Consider the following 17387-nt stretch of genomic DNA (forward strand, 5'->3'; position numbering starts at 1 on the left):
TTACCATTAAAAGTACATTTAGAGTACTATAGAGCAGTGTTTCTCAAACCTGTTCCCAAAGGCACACCAACAATAGATATTTTGGATGTCTCCCTTATCTGACCCATTACCTTCCTGTTTTAGAGTTTCTTCTTGTGTTTTGATGTGTTGATTTAGGTTTGTTTCATTAGGACGAGGTTGAAAAAGTGTACTGTTGGTGTGCCTTCAGGAACAGGTTTGGGAAACACTACTGTAGACTGCCAAATGTTATAATAAAACAAGAAGTAGAATTTATTTGTAAGTGTTTTATTGATAGAAGGCCAGTCCATTAAAGTCCATTACGTCCATATACATAGCTATTTATATCAAGAATGTTTTCATGATGCATCAGTCGGCCATATTGGAGAGCAAAATGTAAACAATGCCACTAAACCCAATAAAACGGGCATATTTTGTTGATTACTAGTGCTGAAATCATCATTTATTATCATGTTTGGGCTGCACTAATCAGTCTTACCTTTACAAATACATTTAGAGTGCTATAGAGCAGTGTTTCCCAAGCAAAGGCACACCAACAGTACATATTCTCCCTAATCTGACCCACTAACGTCAGGTTTTAGAGTCTCTTCTTATGTTCTCCGATGAGTTGATTTAGGTGTGTTTGATTAGGACGAGGTCGAAAATGTGTTCTGTTGGTGTGCCTTCAGGAACAGGTTTGGGAAACACTGCTATAGACTACCAAATGTTATAATAAAACAAGCAGCAGAGAGCAAAAATACAGGAACAAAAAATACACTTGAAGTAAGTGTCTTGACCACATTGAGGTTCTTATCTTTTCTGCTGGTGTTGATAAAATATTAGGGTAATATCTTCATGCGTTTTAATGCCTATTAAATTCAGTTCATCATATTGCACCCTTTCTCTTATTAACTCATTCTCTAAATAATTTAGCAGATTACACATTTTTTCTATGGTTGGAAGGGAACCTATTAGCCCTCTTTTACAAGATAAGTCAGTAAAATAAGTCTCAGATGTCCCTAGAGTGTTTATGTGAAGAGTTTCAGCACAAAATACCACACAAATAATGTTTAATAACTCTCTGAATCCGATCCTTTTAGGGTTTGATTCTATTGTGTCGTTTTGGTGACTGTTGCTTTAAATTTAAATGAGGCTCTTTTTAAAAGAGGGAGGAGCTAAAAATGCTTGTGTGTCAGCATATTGGCAGAAACTGACATTATCTTCAGCAGCTCAGAACTCTAATGACCAATGGGTGCTTCTCACTCAGGGCTGTTTATGCTAACGAGGCTGAGATGGTCACTAGTGGGTGGGGCTTTCACCCTCAGATGACTCCTACAAAGGGAGAATGTCAAAGTGTTTCTGCAGACTGCTTTATCATATGTGATTATAGAAAATAAAATAAACTCATTTTAGCAGTAGAGGCTGGTTATATTCACATACTGTTTAAACCCTTTATGAAAGTAATTTTTGCTTAATAGGTCCCCTTAAAACAGCATACATGGGGAGAAGTATTTGTTGGCACATTAACTGTTCAGTCAATTTTGCTGTTAATATCTGAATATTGTCAGTATTAGTGCTGCACATATGAGTACTGACCAAATCTGGAAAATCAGCAAACCACTGCTTAATTGTGCTAAAATGGTGACCTCGATGTAGGCTTGTGGTTTTGTGCCCTACATAATAACCACTGCATTTATTGAATAGATTTCCTGCACTCACCGGCATTTCCTTTCATTAATGTGGATTATAACTGCGATGAATTGTTGAAAATGTCAGAAAATGTCATTGTGATCTGTTGTGGATTCCCCTCAGTGTGTGTGGGGGAATGATCTTCACTACACACTCCTGAAATGAGTGACTTTATTAAAGGAATCTAGCCTAAATATAGCTAAGGGAACTCCCCTGTGTTTATTCTCAGAAATAACGCGCACGCACATTTGTTAGAGTGTGAAGATAACTAGAACAAGTATACTTAGAGCAAAAAAAAAACTAAGCAAAAGACTTCCAGTTCAATGGTCTTGAATGTTTAAGGAAAAGAAACAGGTGAGAGTGAAAGAAGCCTATTTTTCTTCAGAGACTTGCTAGTTTGGTCATCATAAGAATAAACATGTGAAGCAGCGACATCTGCCAGTCATAATAAACTCCACCACTCTCATGTGTTTAGAAACAAATAGTGCTGTGGGTTTACTTTTGTAGGTAATATTTCATTCGTTTGTGTAGATTTTGTGATTGTATAATCCATTTGAAATGTGTATTAAAGGTGTAAACTCAAATTTTCTCTCTTTGTGTTTGTGTATAAAATATATTTATGACAGCTTTCTGTTGATTAAATCTTTTAATGTAATTTACTGCCCTATATTGCAATTAATTTTTCATGCTAAAGCCATAGTTATGTTATTTGCAAAAATCATTAAGATTTCAAAAAGTTCACAAACATTTACAAAAACTAGCTTTAGAAAGAAAACTTTTAATACAACATAACAAATATTAAGCTACTCAAAAGATACAGCGTTTTTGTAGTTTCTTCTAAATTTGTGTTCAATATTCATTGCAGCTCCAAAACAAAATTCATATTAAATGCCCTGCAAAAGAAAGATATGAAATAACACAAAGGTAAATAGCCTAAGTGATGACATTTATAGAGTTGAGAACTCCAGCTTATTTTTTATAATTATTTTTAATTTTTTTGTTTTATTTTTTATTCATAAACATTCTCTAAAACTTACAATATGCACCCTATATGCCCCGCCTACACACACAAGTGCAGATTTTGGAGGGAACAAGAGCAGTTCCCTGAACAAAGGAAGTTTGACAAATAGCTCATGCATGTGTTCATTTCCGTGCTAAATTTCTTTCTCTTTTGGCTGTAACGAGCACGCAATGGCGCCAATTGCAGGTAAGAGTCAAATGCGTTGAAATAGATTTGTTTAATAAGCTGAAATATACTATTTACTTAAATTCTAAATGTAAGCAATTTTAATCTTATTTATTGGGTAAACCAGTAGCCCAGCCTAATTAAAAGCACCTTGAATATTTTTTAAAAGCAGTTTTTTTTACATGAGCCATTTTACAACACTGAGACTAACTTTAGTAATCGCTTTAAAACAAAAGAAGTAGATTTAATTAGCATTACTCATTGCACCCTTATACAGCATTTTGAAACAGAACAGTAAAATTTGCAATGATAGAAACGGTGAATATCGTCGATACATTGCCAGATGTACATAAAAATCTAATGCTGCCAGCGTATTGAATCTCAGTGTTGGGGAAAACAACACTAAGGTAGAACAAAAAGGTAGGCTACCCTTAGGGCCACCCCAAGCAGCCATTTAGCCTGCTGTACAGAATGTACCATTTTGTTTTTCATGAGAGTAGGCAAACATTTGAACAATTCTTTCAAATGAAACTACTATAAGTAGCCTAATTAAATATTAGAAAATGGACCCCTTAGTCTGTTATGACGCATTTCACGGTCATTTTAAAAGTTGAAAAGTTTTTAATATTTAGATTTTTTAATAAATGTATGCACATTTATCAGTATTTCTGCATGTATTGGATAATCTTTGCATCAGATTACAAAAATGAAACAAAAGAGCGCATGTGTGTGGTGTGTGTGTGTAATGCATTCATTGTGATTTTATCTCTTGCGGCTGCCGTTATCAGTCTCACACTATTGTTTTCACCTTTCTAAAAGTCTTGATAACACCATCATTGAGTTTTTCTGTCATTATTTCAGCATATAGGTTTGTAAAAAAAACTTTTGTTGTACTCTCCCATTCACTGCGCTCTGAGGTTTCCAACTACGAATTCACTGCTTAGAAACCCAGAAATGTGAAAAGGCTCCATTACGTCCATTTGTGAATATCGATATAACAAAGGTTGAAATGTTGTTTTTAAAGAACATGAAATATAGCATTTTTTCCCCCACAATGTCTGATATTCCAGCCTGATCTCACGAGAAAAAGTAAGTATTTTACGTTTTGCCAGTTTAGTGGCTAATTCGTACGAGTTCAGTCGTACGAAATGGTACTATTTTAAAAAGGAGGCGTGGCACCTAACCCCACCCCTAACCCCAACCGTCATTGGGGGATAAGCAAATCGTACTAAATTGTACGAATTAGATCGTACGAATTAGCCACTAAATGAAAAAGTTATGAATTGCTGTGAGATTGTGTTGGATATTCACACATACCAACACCTTTTCTGTGGTCTGTACCATTATTCTTACAATACTTTTTCTCTTTGTTTTATCTTTAGGGAGTAAACGACAAATAGAAGATCGTACAGATCCACCCGACAAGAAAGCAAAAATGACTTGTGGTAAGAGTAATAATAATAAAATAGCCTAACACATGTACAAATGAATTAAAAACAAATTCTCCAGTAGCCTACTGCCAACATTATTTCCTGACAGGAAATCCAATTTGGTCAGTTATCAAATAAATAATTCTGGGTTGGAATAACATATAAATATTGATAAGTTATTATTTAATAACAGAATTTGGTTTGGAACTGTTCATATTCAAACTGCATGCCTTTTTATTTGCATTGTAGCTTTGTCATTTCTTCTTTATTATTCTGTTTTCAATGTCTGTTGTTCCCTGGTGCCACACTCATTCGTCTCCAGGAACATCCTTTGCGCCTGTTATTAATTGTCACCAAGTACCCCTTTATTACCATGTTTGTCTGATTGCCCTTCAACATTCAAGTGTTAAAAAATTATTATACTTTCAAATTACTTTAATGTACTTTTCAGATATATACTTAATATTGCACATAGGTAGGCCTAATACTTGACATGTAGGCTACTGATTGAAATGTTTTAGAATATTTGTCCTATAATTGTTCATTGACATATGCTTCAAAGTATAATTGCATGATCTAATTATACTTGGTCAGAGTAGAAATGGTCATGCCCAACTGAGCCTGGTTACTCTCCAGGTTTTTTCCTTGACTTTGGTCAATTGGTGAAGTTTTGTTCCTCTTCACTGTCACCACTGGCTTGCTTGGTTTGGGACTTGTGAATCTGCACATCAATAGATTTGCTCTTCAGTGTTTGGACTTTCAGTAGTGAAAATTAAACCACACTGAACTGAACTAAACTGAATCTATACAATCTACATTGTAAAAGTGCCATAGAAATAAAGATTTATTAAAAAAATAAAGGGTTAGGAAACACTGCTCTAGAAGGTCTAGAAGCTTTGCAGTGTGTGTCTTTTTTAATGTGAATTGGCTCTGAAGCGAAGGTCTGACAGAGGATCATCCAGGTGTTGATGGAGAAGCTGATATAAATGTCTACTAAGCAGTCATACATACAGTGGGTACGGAAAGTATACAGACCCTCTTAAATTTTACTCATTTTCATCATTTTCATTAAAGTTAATTTTATTTCTCAATGTACACACAGCACTCCATATTGACAGAAAAACACAGAATTGTTGACATTTTTTGCAGATTCATTAAAACAAATTATCACATGGTCCTCAGTATTTAGTCTCTTTGTTCACTCAAAGCATTTGTTTGTAAATACACAATACATTTTTGTGCTGCTCTTATTTTACGAGGGAGGTGGCACAGTTGCTCAGTGTTTAGCACTGTCGCCTCACAGCAAAAAGGTTGCTGATTCAAGCAGGGGCGTTGCTAAACATAAAGCTCTACTGAGGCACACAACATGCCTTCCTCAAAAAAAAATGTAATTAATAATAAAAAAAAATAATAATAATAATAATTATATATATATATATATATATATATATATATATATATATATATATATATATATATATATATATATATATATATATATATAATTTTTTTTTTAAATAAAACAAATATTATAAATAAATAAAAGTATTATTCTTATTATACAATTATAAAAAATATAAGTTTATCCTAAATGTAACTGAAAAATAATAGAAAATAAAGTGATTTGAGTCATGTCAGAGATGTATGAATGCAGTCCTCCAAGCTCATGATGGAGTCAGACACAATATTCATTCTGTCTCCACTGCAGCAGGACTTTATATTCTATACTGGACATTATTTCTGTTCAGTGATGAGACTTTAGTGTAAGCAAAATCAGACCTTACTGTCCTAATGAAATCATTAATAATCAAGGCATGATCCTATTTTATTGTGCTCAAATATGCAAAATCTAGAGGCCTTTGCCTTTTATATAAGACACTTGTGACACCAAATGATTAACTAGAAGTCAACATTATTTGTTGATCCTAATACTTGGATAGGAGACAAAACTTTTGTCAGGTAGTGTACTAGTTACCCCAAAAATGTACTCTTAATTCGTGACTACTATAACTCGGGGAGTGACACAGTGACAACAGAGGTGAGGATCCACATGCAGGTTTAGTAGCGTGGCGCAGACCCAACTGCATGCTCAGACCTGCTCGCTCAGACGGCTAGACCTGCACTTCCAGACCTTCACAGTGCCACCTGCTGTTTAAAAGATCGACTAACCTGATCCAGCTGCTTCTAAATAATATTTTAAATTATTTTTCTACTATAAAATATTAGGCTATGATTAAATAGATTAATATATGAAATATTAAAAATACTAGATTTTTGATTTTATGCATTAATTCTGTTGTATTTTTATTAACTGTATTTGTAAATAGATATTGTTCAGTTACTTCAATATTTTCAGACTTTTTTTATCATTAAAGATTTATCACTGTTTCGTATTGAGTTGAGGAAGTGAATATTATCTTCATATACAATACATTTCTTCACATACAATAAATTATAGTACTTTGAGTAATTTTTGTGTACTTTTTCATGAGGTCCTACAAGTCAAGTTGTAAACAATGCAGAGAAAAAGGGTGAAAAATAATAATTGGAGTATTAATTATTTTTACGTAGAAAATAACATTAAATAAAATAAATACTTTACATTCTTATTTGGGAGATTTTTCATTTCTAGAGCAAAAAAACTGGAAATATCTGCAGTCTTTGGTACATTGTATTAATGTTGGCAGAGACCCACTTTTTAAATTGTAATATCAATCTGGGAAAAAAATACACACCACAAGCAAATTATTTTTGATTTCACCCAAGAGAGCTCATATTGTAAATTCTATGCAGATTAACTGATATTTTGATTTCCAAAAAACGTGTTTGAATCATTACAGAACTTATAAATAATTGATAAACTGTATTTGTGTTACTGTTATTGTCTTTAGTAGCACTTTCAGAAAGATATGTACAAAGGTAATATGTACAGTAGACCTATACAGCACTAAAATATGTTACAAATAATAATTGTGCTATATTTTATACATTTTACTTTAACATTTTTACTTGACAGTTTTTTTATTTTGCCAGAAAACATTGCTAGAAAATTGTCCCAGATTGGTACAATAATACATAAAATAAGAGCAAGCTGTAAATATCATAAAATAATGCTCTTTTGACACTAATTTTGATAAAATCAAACACTGAAATAATTGCTTGTTAGTGTAATATTTTACACCACATTGATTTATGCCATTAAACGTGGTAATTTTCCGGAATCGCTTTAATAATCAATAACCTTATCGGCGTTTCTGATGTTGCTACTTGCTAGAAAGTGCTGGTCTGAGTGTGCAGTTGGGTCTCCGTAGCTGCCGCTTCACCCAACCCAACAGCAGGTGGCACTGTCTGGTCTGGAAGCGCAGGTCTGTGCGCGCAGGTCTGAGAGTGCAGTTGGGTCTCCGGGCCTGCAGCTTCCCCTTACTCAGCGTGGTCAGGCAAGCAATGGACAACACGGGTGCAAACAGATATGAAGGCAGTCCAGAATCGTAGTCAAAGGATCAGGCGAGAGGTCGAAAGGCAGGCAGCAGACTGAGACAAAAAGACAAACTAGGCTAGGTCAAAAACACAAGAAAACAAGACTAGGAAAATACGTTGAAATGTCAGTTTACAGATAACAAGACTCAGCAATGAGTATTTCAATGTGAGCTGTATATATGTGTGTGTAATCAGTACTTGAGCAGCATCAGCTGTGTCTATGCAATCAGTCAGAATCTGGAACCGGTTGTGTGTGTGGAGCATGACTGGTTATGTAGTCCATTTGCAAGCAGATTTGTAGTCCTATGTGTGTGTGAGTGTTTACCAGCGACCTCAAGTGGTTAGATCGCTGGTGATCATAACAACTACTCACTTTCGGTTAAATGCAGTTTAAAAAGTTTGGGTCACAATACTTGAAAAAAAGAATACAAAGTCATGACTTTCCCTTTTCATTAATGTTTCACTGTATTGTTTAATCATTTTAAATGTTTATTTTACACAAAATTAAACATTCATTGTGATTTTATCTATCTTCAGATGATTTAAGGATCGTCCTACTGGGAAAAACCAGAGTTGGGAAGAGTGCGACTGGAAACACCATCTTAGGGAGAGAAGCATTTATTTCAGATGTGTCTCAAGAGTCAATTACTAAAGAGTGTCAGAGAGAAACAGCTCAGGTCAATGGCAGATCCATTACTGTGATCGACACTCCTGGACTGTTTGATAAAAGCAGTCAAAAAGGGATCCAGAGTGAAATCACAGAGTGCATCTCAATGACTCTGCCTGGACCACATGTGTTTCTCTTACTGATATCTGTGGGACAGTTCACTGTGGAGGAAGAAAATTCAATGAAAAAAATTATGGAGACATTTGGTGAAAACTCCCTAATGTACACTATGGTGCTCTTCACCAGAGGAGATGATCTAAAGAACAAGACCATTGAAGAGTATCTGGGTGCACCTGGATCTGCTCTAATGAACCTCATTGAACAGTGTGGAAACAGATACCACGTGTTCAATAACAATGAGACCGGAGACCATATGCAGGTGACTCAATTACTGCAGAAAATTGATGGTATGGTGGCAAAAAACAGAGGAAGTTTCAACACATTTAGGATGTTCAGACAGATGGAGAGAGAAAAACAAGAACAACAAACAGAGATGTTAAAGAATAAAGTAAAACAGCTGGAAAAAGAGAGAGATGAACTCCTTTCCAAACATGAAGAAGAGAAAGAAAGAATAAAGATGAAGATGGAGGAAGAAAAAAAGGCACTTCAATATAAATTTCAGAATGAAAAATTGCAATTTATGACATATAATCCCCAATTTCAAACTATGGAGAGTGAAACAGAGAGAAGTAAAGACATAGAGAACATGAAAATGTGCTGTGCAATTTCTTCTCAGGTAAGTGATAGCCTAAAATTTTGACATGGGTCAGGAGCAACTGGAGGATTTAGAACCATTAAAAAAACAAATCCTATTTTTAGTGTTTTTGGGGATAATTTTTTTCCATTTACTATTCACAAATTCTGCAGATGTTTACTTTTACAGTCAACACATATGATCTGGGGGGTGACGCAGTGGCGCAGTATGTAGTGCTGTTGCCTCACAGCAAGAAGGTCACTTGTTCGAGCCTCAGCTGGTTCAGTTGGCGTTTCTGTGTGGAGTTTGCATGTTCTCCCTGCGTTCACGTGGGTTTCCTCCGGGTGCTCCGGTTTCCCCCACAGTCCAAAGACATGCGGTACAGGTGAATTGGGTAGGCTAAATTGTCCATAGTGTATGAGTGTGAATGTGTGTGTTTGTGGATGTTTCCCAGAGATGGGTTGCAGCTGGAAGGGCATCCGCTGCGTAAAAACTTGCTGGATAAGTTGGCGGTTCTGTCCGCTGTGGCGACCCCGGATTAATAAAGCGACTAAGTCGACAAGAAAATGAAATGAAAGAAATGAAAACAAATGATCTGTACTGACATGCCTTCACAAAATCATTTTGTCCAATTTTTATGTATCTGTATATATTTGAAATATTTTTATGTATCTGTATATTTACATATGAATCATTCTTATTTACAGAGAGAAAGAAAAAACCCAAAGCATGGATTACAAATCAATGAACAACTCAAAACACTCTACCACAGACTTGATCTGGAAAAAAATAATAATTTAATGACAATTCTAGAAATCACCAAGTCTTCAATTCAGACACAGGAGCCACAGAAAGAGAATGAACTGGCAAACTCATTTCTACAAAGGCTGATAAACATGAACTACAGAGCAAGATATACTGTCATAAAACAAAAAAAGACAGATAAAGATCCCAGAACTCTCACCACCAAGAAAGGAGATGAAGTAGATGGTGCAAACAATAAGCCAGATATTCACCCAATGGATGTTCAGATGGCTGTGTTTCATTGTGCTGATGTTTTCCTGAAGCAGCTGATGGTGACTAAACTCTCTCAGTGTCAGTTTGCTCTGCCTCTGCTTTTTCCTGATCCATTTACACAACATATTAAGTTTCCTCTCTGGACATTCAGACAAATCAACAAGAGCTGGAAGATGAAGACCACTAATAATGAAACCATCAGTCAAACCCAGCCGGTCTACAAGGCTGAGACTCCAATGGTGTTTTTCTTCAGGTTTGGCTCTGTGTCTTCATCTAAATCTCAGCTGGTGAACAGTCTGATCAATGAGAAACACAACACGTTCTTCCACAGGAACTGCCCAGGCAGCAGCAGAACCAGATTACTGATGGACGGAGTGGTGGAGATCGCCTGGTACTGTCCATCTGGAAAAAACACAGATTCATTTGATGACTGTGTTGCTTTCTGTAATCTTCATGGTGATGCAGCAGACAATGAGAAACAATATGAGATTCTGACCAGTATGAGTTCAGTAAATGTCCTTTTCTTGCCAGATTTTGGACAGAAGAACCATTATAAGAGTTTGGTGAGATCACTCTTCAAATCTCCTCAGCCCCTCATTTGCCTGCTCACAGACAACAATTGTGATGAAACAGAACTGGGGACTGGAAAATACAAAATTGGTCTTTCTGACAAAAATCCATGTGACACATCTAATCAAATAAGAAAGACTATCAGAGAGACTCTGCAGAAAAAGGCATTCAAACTTCAAGATGTGGCCAAACACTCAGGAATCAGAGTAGATGAAGAGGATCCAGAGTGTCAGAGAGGGAAACAGGCAGCACTGAAGATCATGAATTTACTGAGAAGAAAAGATCCATTAACAGTGAAAGAAACAATCCTGCCCTGTCAGGGAAAACTGTGGCATGACTGGTGTAAAATGAACAAAGAGCTGCATCATCTACGAGGAGAAAATCTGGAGGAAGATAAAAGCAACAAACTGAAGAAGATGAGAGAAATAAGAGAAGAGCAGGTGGCACATGGATTGAGTAAGTTTATGAACATGTTTATTGAACAAATGGAATCACAGATTGACCATGAAAGAAATTATTTCCTCAGATGGATGATGAGCCTGTTGGATGACTTCACTTCAGAGAAGCTCCGTGAACTTCATAAGGAGTATGACATGAAATGGAATAAAGTCCTAGAACTGAAAAAGATTCCTGACCATGAAGATCAACTGCAGATTGAAGAAGCAAACCTGGAAGCAATATCAGAACAAATCAAACATACAGGGTTTGGCTTGGAGCACATCATGAGAGAGTGTGGTCAGATCTATGAATCTTGGTCATCTATGAAGAAGAATAGGAGTCTGCAGTTTGACTTCTGTTCTCTCCCGGGTCTTGCAGCAGAAATGATGATCTCTGGATTTCCACTGGAGCTGATGGATGGAGATGCTGCTCATGTTCCTCTGATCTGGGTCTCTGCTGTTTTAGACTCACTTGTGAATAAACTAGAAGACCAGAGACTCTTTGTGCTGTCGGTTTTGGGGATTCAGAGCTCTGGGAAATCCACCATGCTGAATGCCCTGTTTGGTCTGCAGTTTGCCGTCAGTGCTGGCAGATGCACCAGTGGAGCTTTCATGCAGCTGGTCAGAGTGTCAGATGAGATGAAAACAGAGCTGAAGTTTGACTATATTCTGGTTGTTGATACCGAAGGACTAAGAGCACCAGAAATGCAAGAAACATCAACAAACTATCGTGACAATGAAATAGCAACATTTGTTGTTGGTCTTGGAAATATGACCCTGATCAACATTTTTGGAGAAAACCCATCTGAGATGCAGGACATTCTTCAGATTGTTGTTCAGGCCTTCATGAGGATGAAGAAAGTCAAACTAAATCCAAGCTGCATGTTTGTGCATCAAAACGTCTCAGACGTCACAGCTACTGAGAAAAACATGGAGGGAAGGAGAAGACTTCAGGAAAGACTAGACAAAATGACTGAACTCGCTGCAAAAGAGGAAGTTTGTGATTCAAGAGCGTTCGGTGATGTCATTAGGTTTGATGTCCAGAATGATGTGAAGTATTTCTCTCAGCTCTGGGAGGGCAGTCCACCAATGGCACCACCAAACCCAAACTACTGCGAGAATATTCTAGAACTGAAGAAACGTATTCTAACACATGCTTCACAATCAGACGGCATAATGCTGACACAACTAAAACACCGAATTAATGATCTCTGGGAGGCTTTACTCAATGAAAACTTTGTGTTCAGTTTTAAAAATACTTTAGAAATTGCAGCATACAAGAAAATTGAGACCGAATACAGCAAGTGGACCTGGAGCCTTCGGAGTGCCATGCTGGAGATTGAACAAAAGCTGCACAACCAAATAGAAAATGAAGCAATTCAGGTTGTTGAGGAAACTGATCTTCAAAGCGAACTGAAGGAAAGAAGTGAAGAAGTGAAAAAGACAATGTCTGAATTCTTTGAGAAAGACATAGATGCAAATATGCTGAATCAGTGGAAAGGCTTCTTTGAGATTAAAATGAGTCAGGTTCAAGAAAACATTGTGAGAGAAACTCTGAGGAAATTAAATGGGGTTCTTCAGCAGCGTCACCTGAAGAAAAAGTTAGATGCTGAGAGGACACATCATGAAAACACACTGTTTGAAAAGAGCAAAGAATTTGCCTTAAAAACTGAAAACCAAGCAATTGATGAAAATACCATGAAAAAACAGTTTGATGCCTTTTGGAAACAACATACAGCAGAGATAATCAGAGACAACCCTTCAGCCATTAACATTGACATAACAAGAGACATGAAAAAGCTCATCAGAGAGAGCTATGCCAGTCTTCCCCTTTACTGTCTGACCGGCAGTGAGTACAAAGACATGGTCTGTTTGCCAAGCTATTCAGAATATGTAAAGTTGAAGAAATCTACTGGATTTACCGCACATGTGGAAAATTTGATCAAAAAAGGTAGAGATCTTATTGGTCTTAATTTATCTGAAGATGATGAAGCTGAGATAAGAGCCTTAATCTCAGACATTTCTGAGAACACAGATAAAATGATCCAGTCGTATAACATTGCAAAGATGGGCTACAACATCAGCTACATTGAACAAATCAAAAATAACATAAAGGCAACATTAGAGGAACATGAAAACAGGAATATTGTTAAATATGTGTTCAAGCATGAGTTCTTCATTGATCTGGTACTTTACCAATGTCAGAGAACAAGCAAGACATTCACAGACCAATACCAAATGTTCAGGGAAGTCAATGATCCTCTTCTCTATTTCGAGAAGAAGAGTGAAGAGTACTACAGAATCTTCCAGAAATACTGTACAGGAGCTTCATCAACTGCTGTCTTTGCTGAATTCATTTGTAATAAACTCAAAGAGCCCATTCTGCAGAGCGTCTACAAAACAACTGCCAGAGATATAGCAGATCAAATGAGGACAAACTGTGAATCACTGAATGGAAACAGATCAAACCTGGAGAAACACATCCTGAAGACTCTGGCAGAAAAACAGGATTTCAGAGCATTCATCAGCTACATTAAAAACCCCAGACAACACTTCAAAAATTTCATCAGAGATGAAGTCAACCAGTTTGTCACAAAAACATTTGAAAAAAATGTTCGACCCAAGATGGAAAACATTACTAAAGTGCTAGAACAACAGATCACAAACGCAGCACGTGAATCCAGCATACATGTTAAAGAGACTGATGGAGATGTTGGTTTGTGGTTGCGTCATTTCACTCAACAGCTTTCTGGTGTGCTCATATTTTCTGAAAGTGACCTTATTGGAGTGAATCAAGGTGATGCTAATGTCAGTTTTCTAGAAGATGTGATAAAGAAAGAGCTTCCTTCTATTAAGTTTGACATTTTCAGTAAATTCCGCCCAGAGATGTTTCAAGTAAAGCTTGAACAAGCACACAGACCAGACGAGATTCTGATTGATCACTTCTGTCAGTGCTGTTGGGTTCAGTGTCCTTTCTGTGCCGCCATCTGCACAAACACCATAGAAGACCATCCTGGAGATCACAGCGTTCCTTTCCATCATAATAATGGACTGAATGGATGGTTTTACAGAGGAACAACAAACCTGTCTATCAGCATCTGCACATCAGCAGTAGCCAGTGACCGACATTTTTACCCAAACAGATCAGATAAAAAAGTCCTCTGGAGGGAATACAGAACAGCAGGTCCTAAATATGCCTCATGGAGCATCACCCCAGATCTCTCAGAGCTGCCCTACTGGAAGTGGTTTGTATGCAGATTCCAACAAGATGTGGAAAAGCACTATAATAAAACCTATGAGGGGAGTGGAAAGATTCCAGATGAATGGAGGAAATACACTCAAAAGGAAGCTATTGAGAGTCTGAATAAATACATTTAAACAGCAATTATCAAAGACACTTGAGCGTTATAGATGATATCAAAAAGCTGAGATTAATAATCCACAGAATTTGTTCAAAAACTTGCGGCTATGAGAATTTCAAAGTATTGTAACAAACATTATAGCAGAACCATGCAAAGTAAAAAGGTTAAAAAAATCGCTGATTTTCATGATAGAAATAATTAAACAACAAATAATACTGTTTTTTTCCAGCCAATATTTTCTAGTAAACTTGTTCTTAAGAGGATCAATACAATCACACCATAAAAACTGAACTTCGACAAGTAGTATGCATGTCTTTACCAAAAGCATATTCACTTAAATTCTTCTATATGTAGTTTGTTCCTTTTTCAGTTAATATACAGTATATGCTTATTGTCATGTTTCCATTTAGAGATCCTGCATGATTAACACAACACATATATTCAGTAGGTTTGGATAAACGTCTTACATTACATTTTTGTGAAATATATTGAGACAGAAAAAAAATGCTTTCAAAAATTGAATGTGATTTGTATCATGTTTAAATACTAAATAAAATCAAGTGTTGATCAAATTTAGAGTATGTGTTAATTATTAAACAGATATTGTTGGGTCTAAAGTTAAGTTAAGCTAAGTTTTAAATCACTTATCCCAAATGGGATGGATGAAGAATCGGATCTCTCTGTGTTTCTTTAATGGACTGTTGATTACCCACAATATTGTGAACAGTGTATTTTTAGAATGAAGTAAATAATGATAATGTGTGGGTATGTGCTTTTAATGCAGGGGTGTCCAAAGTCGGTCCTGGAGGGCCGGTGTCCTGCTGATCTTAGCTCCAACTTGCTTCATCACACCTGTCTGGAAGTTTCTAGTATACCTAGTAAGAGCTGGATTAGCTGGTTCAGGTGTGATTGATTAGGGTTGGAGCTAAACTCTCCAGGACACCGACCCTCCAGGACCGAGTGTGGACACCCCTGTTTTAATGTGTCTGATGGTTGGGATTTTCTTGTTGTATCGTTTGGTGAATAAAAGAGTAAGTGATGATTTTTCATGATTTTATCGTGATTCTTTGAACAGATGTGTCTTCTTTGATAAAGGAAATAATGGAAATAATAGGTGGATGTGACATTCCTCATAATTCATCATAGACTGGATTAGATTGAATGTTATTAATGATTGAGATTAATTATTTTGTGAGAAGATTTAATTATCATCATCATTATCATTACCATTTTTAGTCCCCATCAGGAAAACAGCTTGTTAATCACACAGAATAAAGTATTTTGAATACATAAAATGCAGATTGTTTCCTGAGAGGGTTGGTTCAGGGGTAGACGGATAAGGGATATTCTACCAGAAATGTACATTTTTGTCACGTTTGGGTGATCAAAACAGGAACAAAAACTGGTTGTAGAATTCAAGTGCAGTTTAATTGATGTATTGTGCAGTGACAAGAATCCCAAAATCAAAGTAACAAAGTAACCAAATAAACAAACATGTAGGAACTCAAACAGACTAAACTAGAACTAGACTTTAGCAGCAAGAACAGGATATAAACTGGAATCAGGAAACACATAAGGACAACAACAGGAAGGACAACAACCAACTGACAAACAGATGATAAATGCCTGAATATTTATTAATTTTTCTTTACAATATGGCAAATTAGTTTCTTAAATAGCTGTACATCACATGTAGATTTTATTTGACACTTAGGGCTCTATTTTGATGGTCCATGCGCAGAGTGCAAAGCGCAGGGCGCAAACGCTTTCAGGGCGTGTCAGGACGCGTTTTTGCTAATTTAAGGACGGGAAATCTGCTTTGTGCCGTGGCGCATGGTCTAAAAGGGTTGAGTTTATTTTCTTAATGAGTTATAGGTGTGTTTTGAGAATAAACCAATCAGAGTCTCATCTCCCATTCCCTTTAAGAGCCAGCTGCGTCACGCCATAAGCGCATTCGCCATTTACAGGATGCAAAGTAAGTCTAAGTGGAAAAACTGAACATTTTACTAGCAAACAGTTCACAGTTAACAGAAAACTGTTAAACAGAGCATCTACTGCGTGAGAATGAGAGATAATGGATCTACTTTCACTTTCGCTCTTGGATAGGGAAACCTTTACGCACAGACATCAATTAGCCTATAAATAAATAATTTTGTTTGTTAAACGCAAATATTCGTTTCAAAACTATTTCTAAATTCAGTTCTAATTTCCAGCAAACGAATAAATGAACAATAATAATGAAGTGTGCTCAAAAACCTGAGTTATATCCTAAAACACATGCTGTGCCCCATATGGTCTAAAACCTGACAGGTGGACAAATCTAAGCTTGTTTTTAATAAAACAAATATAAATTTGGATATAATAAATAATACTGCTAATAATAATAACATTATACAAAAGCAAATTGTTATGAATGAACTGAAAAAGCCTCCCGAGATGAAGAAGACATAAAAGCAGTGATTTTTCATATTTATGTAGGCTAGAAAATAATATGTTTTGTAATATTTTAATCCTTTACATTTATATTCTATATCTATTCTTATTATATACTATATATATATCCTTAATATTTAAATTTTATTCATATGTAAAGATATTTGCCTATTGCTCTCTTGTGTGTATTAAGCAGTGTGTAAGCGAGGCGCAACTCTGCGCTGGAGTTTAGACCGGGTTAGTTTTGGTCTAATGAAAAATCTATTTTAGATTCTCAAAATAGCAACGCGCCAGCGGTCCACCTCAGAACGCCTTCCTTTTTACACCAGAACGCCTATGGGCACACAAATGAGCGCTAATGCATTTGCTATTTAAACAGCGTAGCGCAACGCCTCAAAACCACTCTTGCGCCAAGCTGAAACTACCAA

The 17387-nt window shown here is 36.3% G+C and overlaps 2 protein-coding genes across 2 annotated transcripts in view; both read left to right on the top strand.

Moving 5' to 3' along the window:
• Positions 1 to 2769: 2769 nt before the first annotated feature.
• Positions 2770 to 15643, top strand: LOC562362 (interferon-induced very large GTPase 1). The gene is made up of 4 exons (XM_087307836.1): positions 2770 to 2893; positions 4255 to 4317; positions 8317 to 9182; positions 9848 to 15643. Exons 1-4 carry the CDS (start codon positions 2878 to 2880, stop codon positions 14540 to 14542), a joined length of 5640 nt encoding a protein of 1879 aa, XP_087163962.1. The 5' UTR covers positions 2770 to 2877; the 3' UTR covers positions 14543 to 15643.
• Positions 8732 to 17387, top strand: part of LOC147838299 (interferon-induced very large GTPase 1) — a 35225-nt gene continuing 26569 nt past the window's right edge. The window contains exons 1-2 of the mRNA XM_087307837.1: positions 8732 to 9182; positions 9848 to 10233. The gene's annotated coding sequence lies outside the window, so the exon portion shown is untranslated. The remainder of the gene's footprint in view (positions 9183 to 9847; positions 10234 to 17387) is intronic.

This window comes from Danio rerio, chromosome 23 (genome assembly GCF_052040795.2).
Source record: "Danio rerio strain M-AB ecotype USA chromosome 23, GRCz13ab, whole genome shotgun sequence".
Taxonomy (NCBI): domain Eukaryota; kingdom Metazoa; phylum Chordata; class Actinopteri; order Cypriniformes; family Danionidae; genus Danio; species Danio rerio.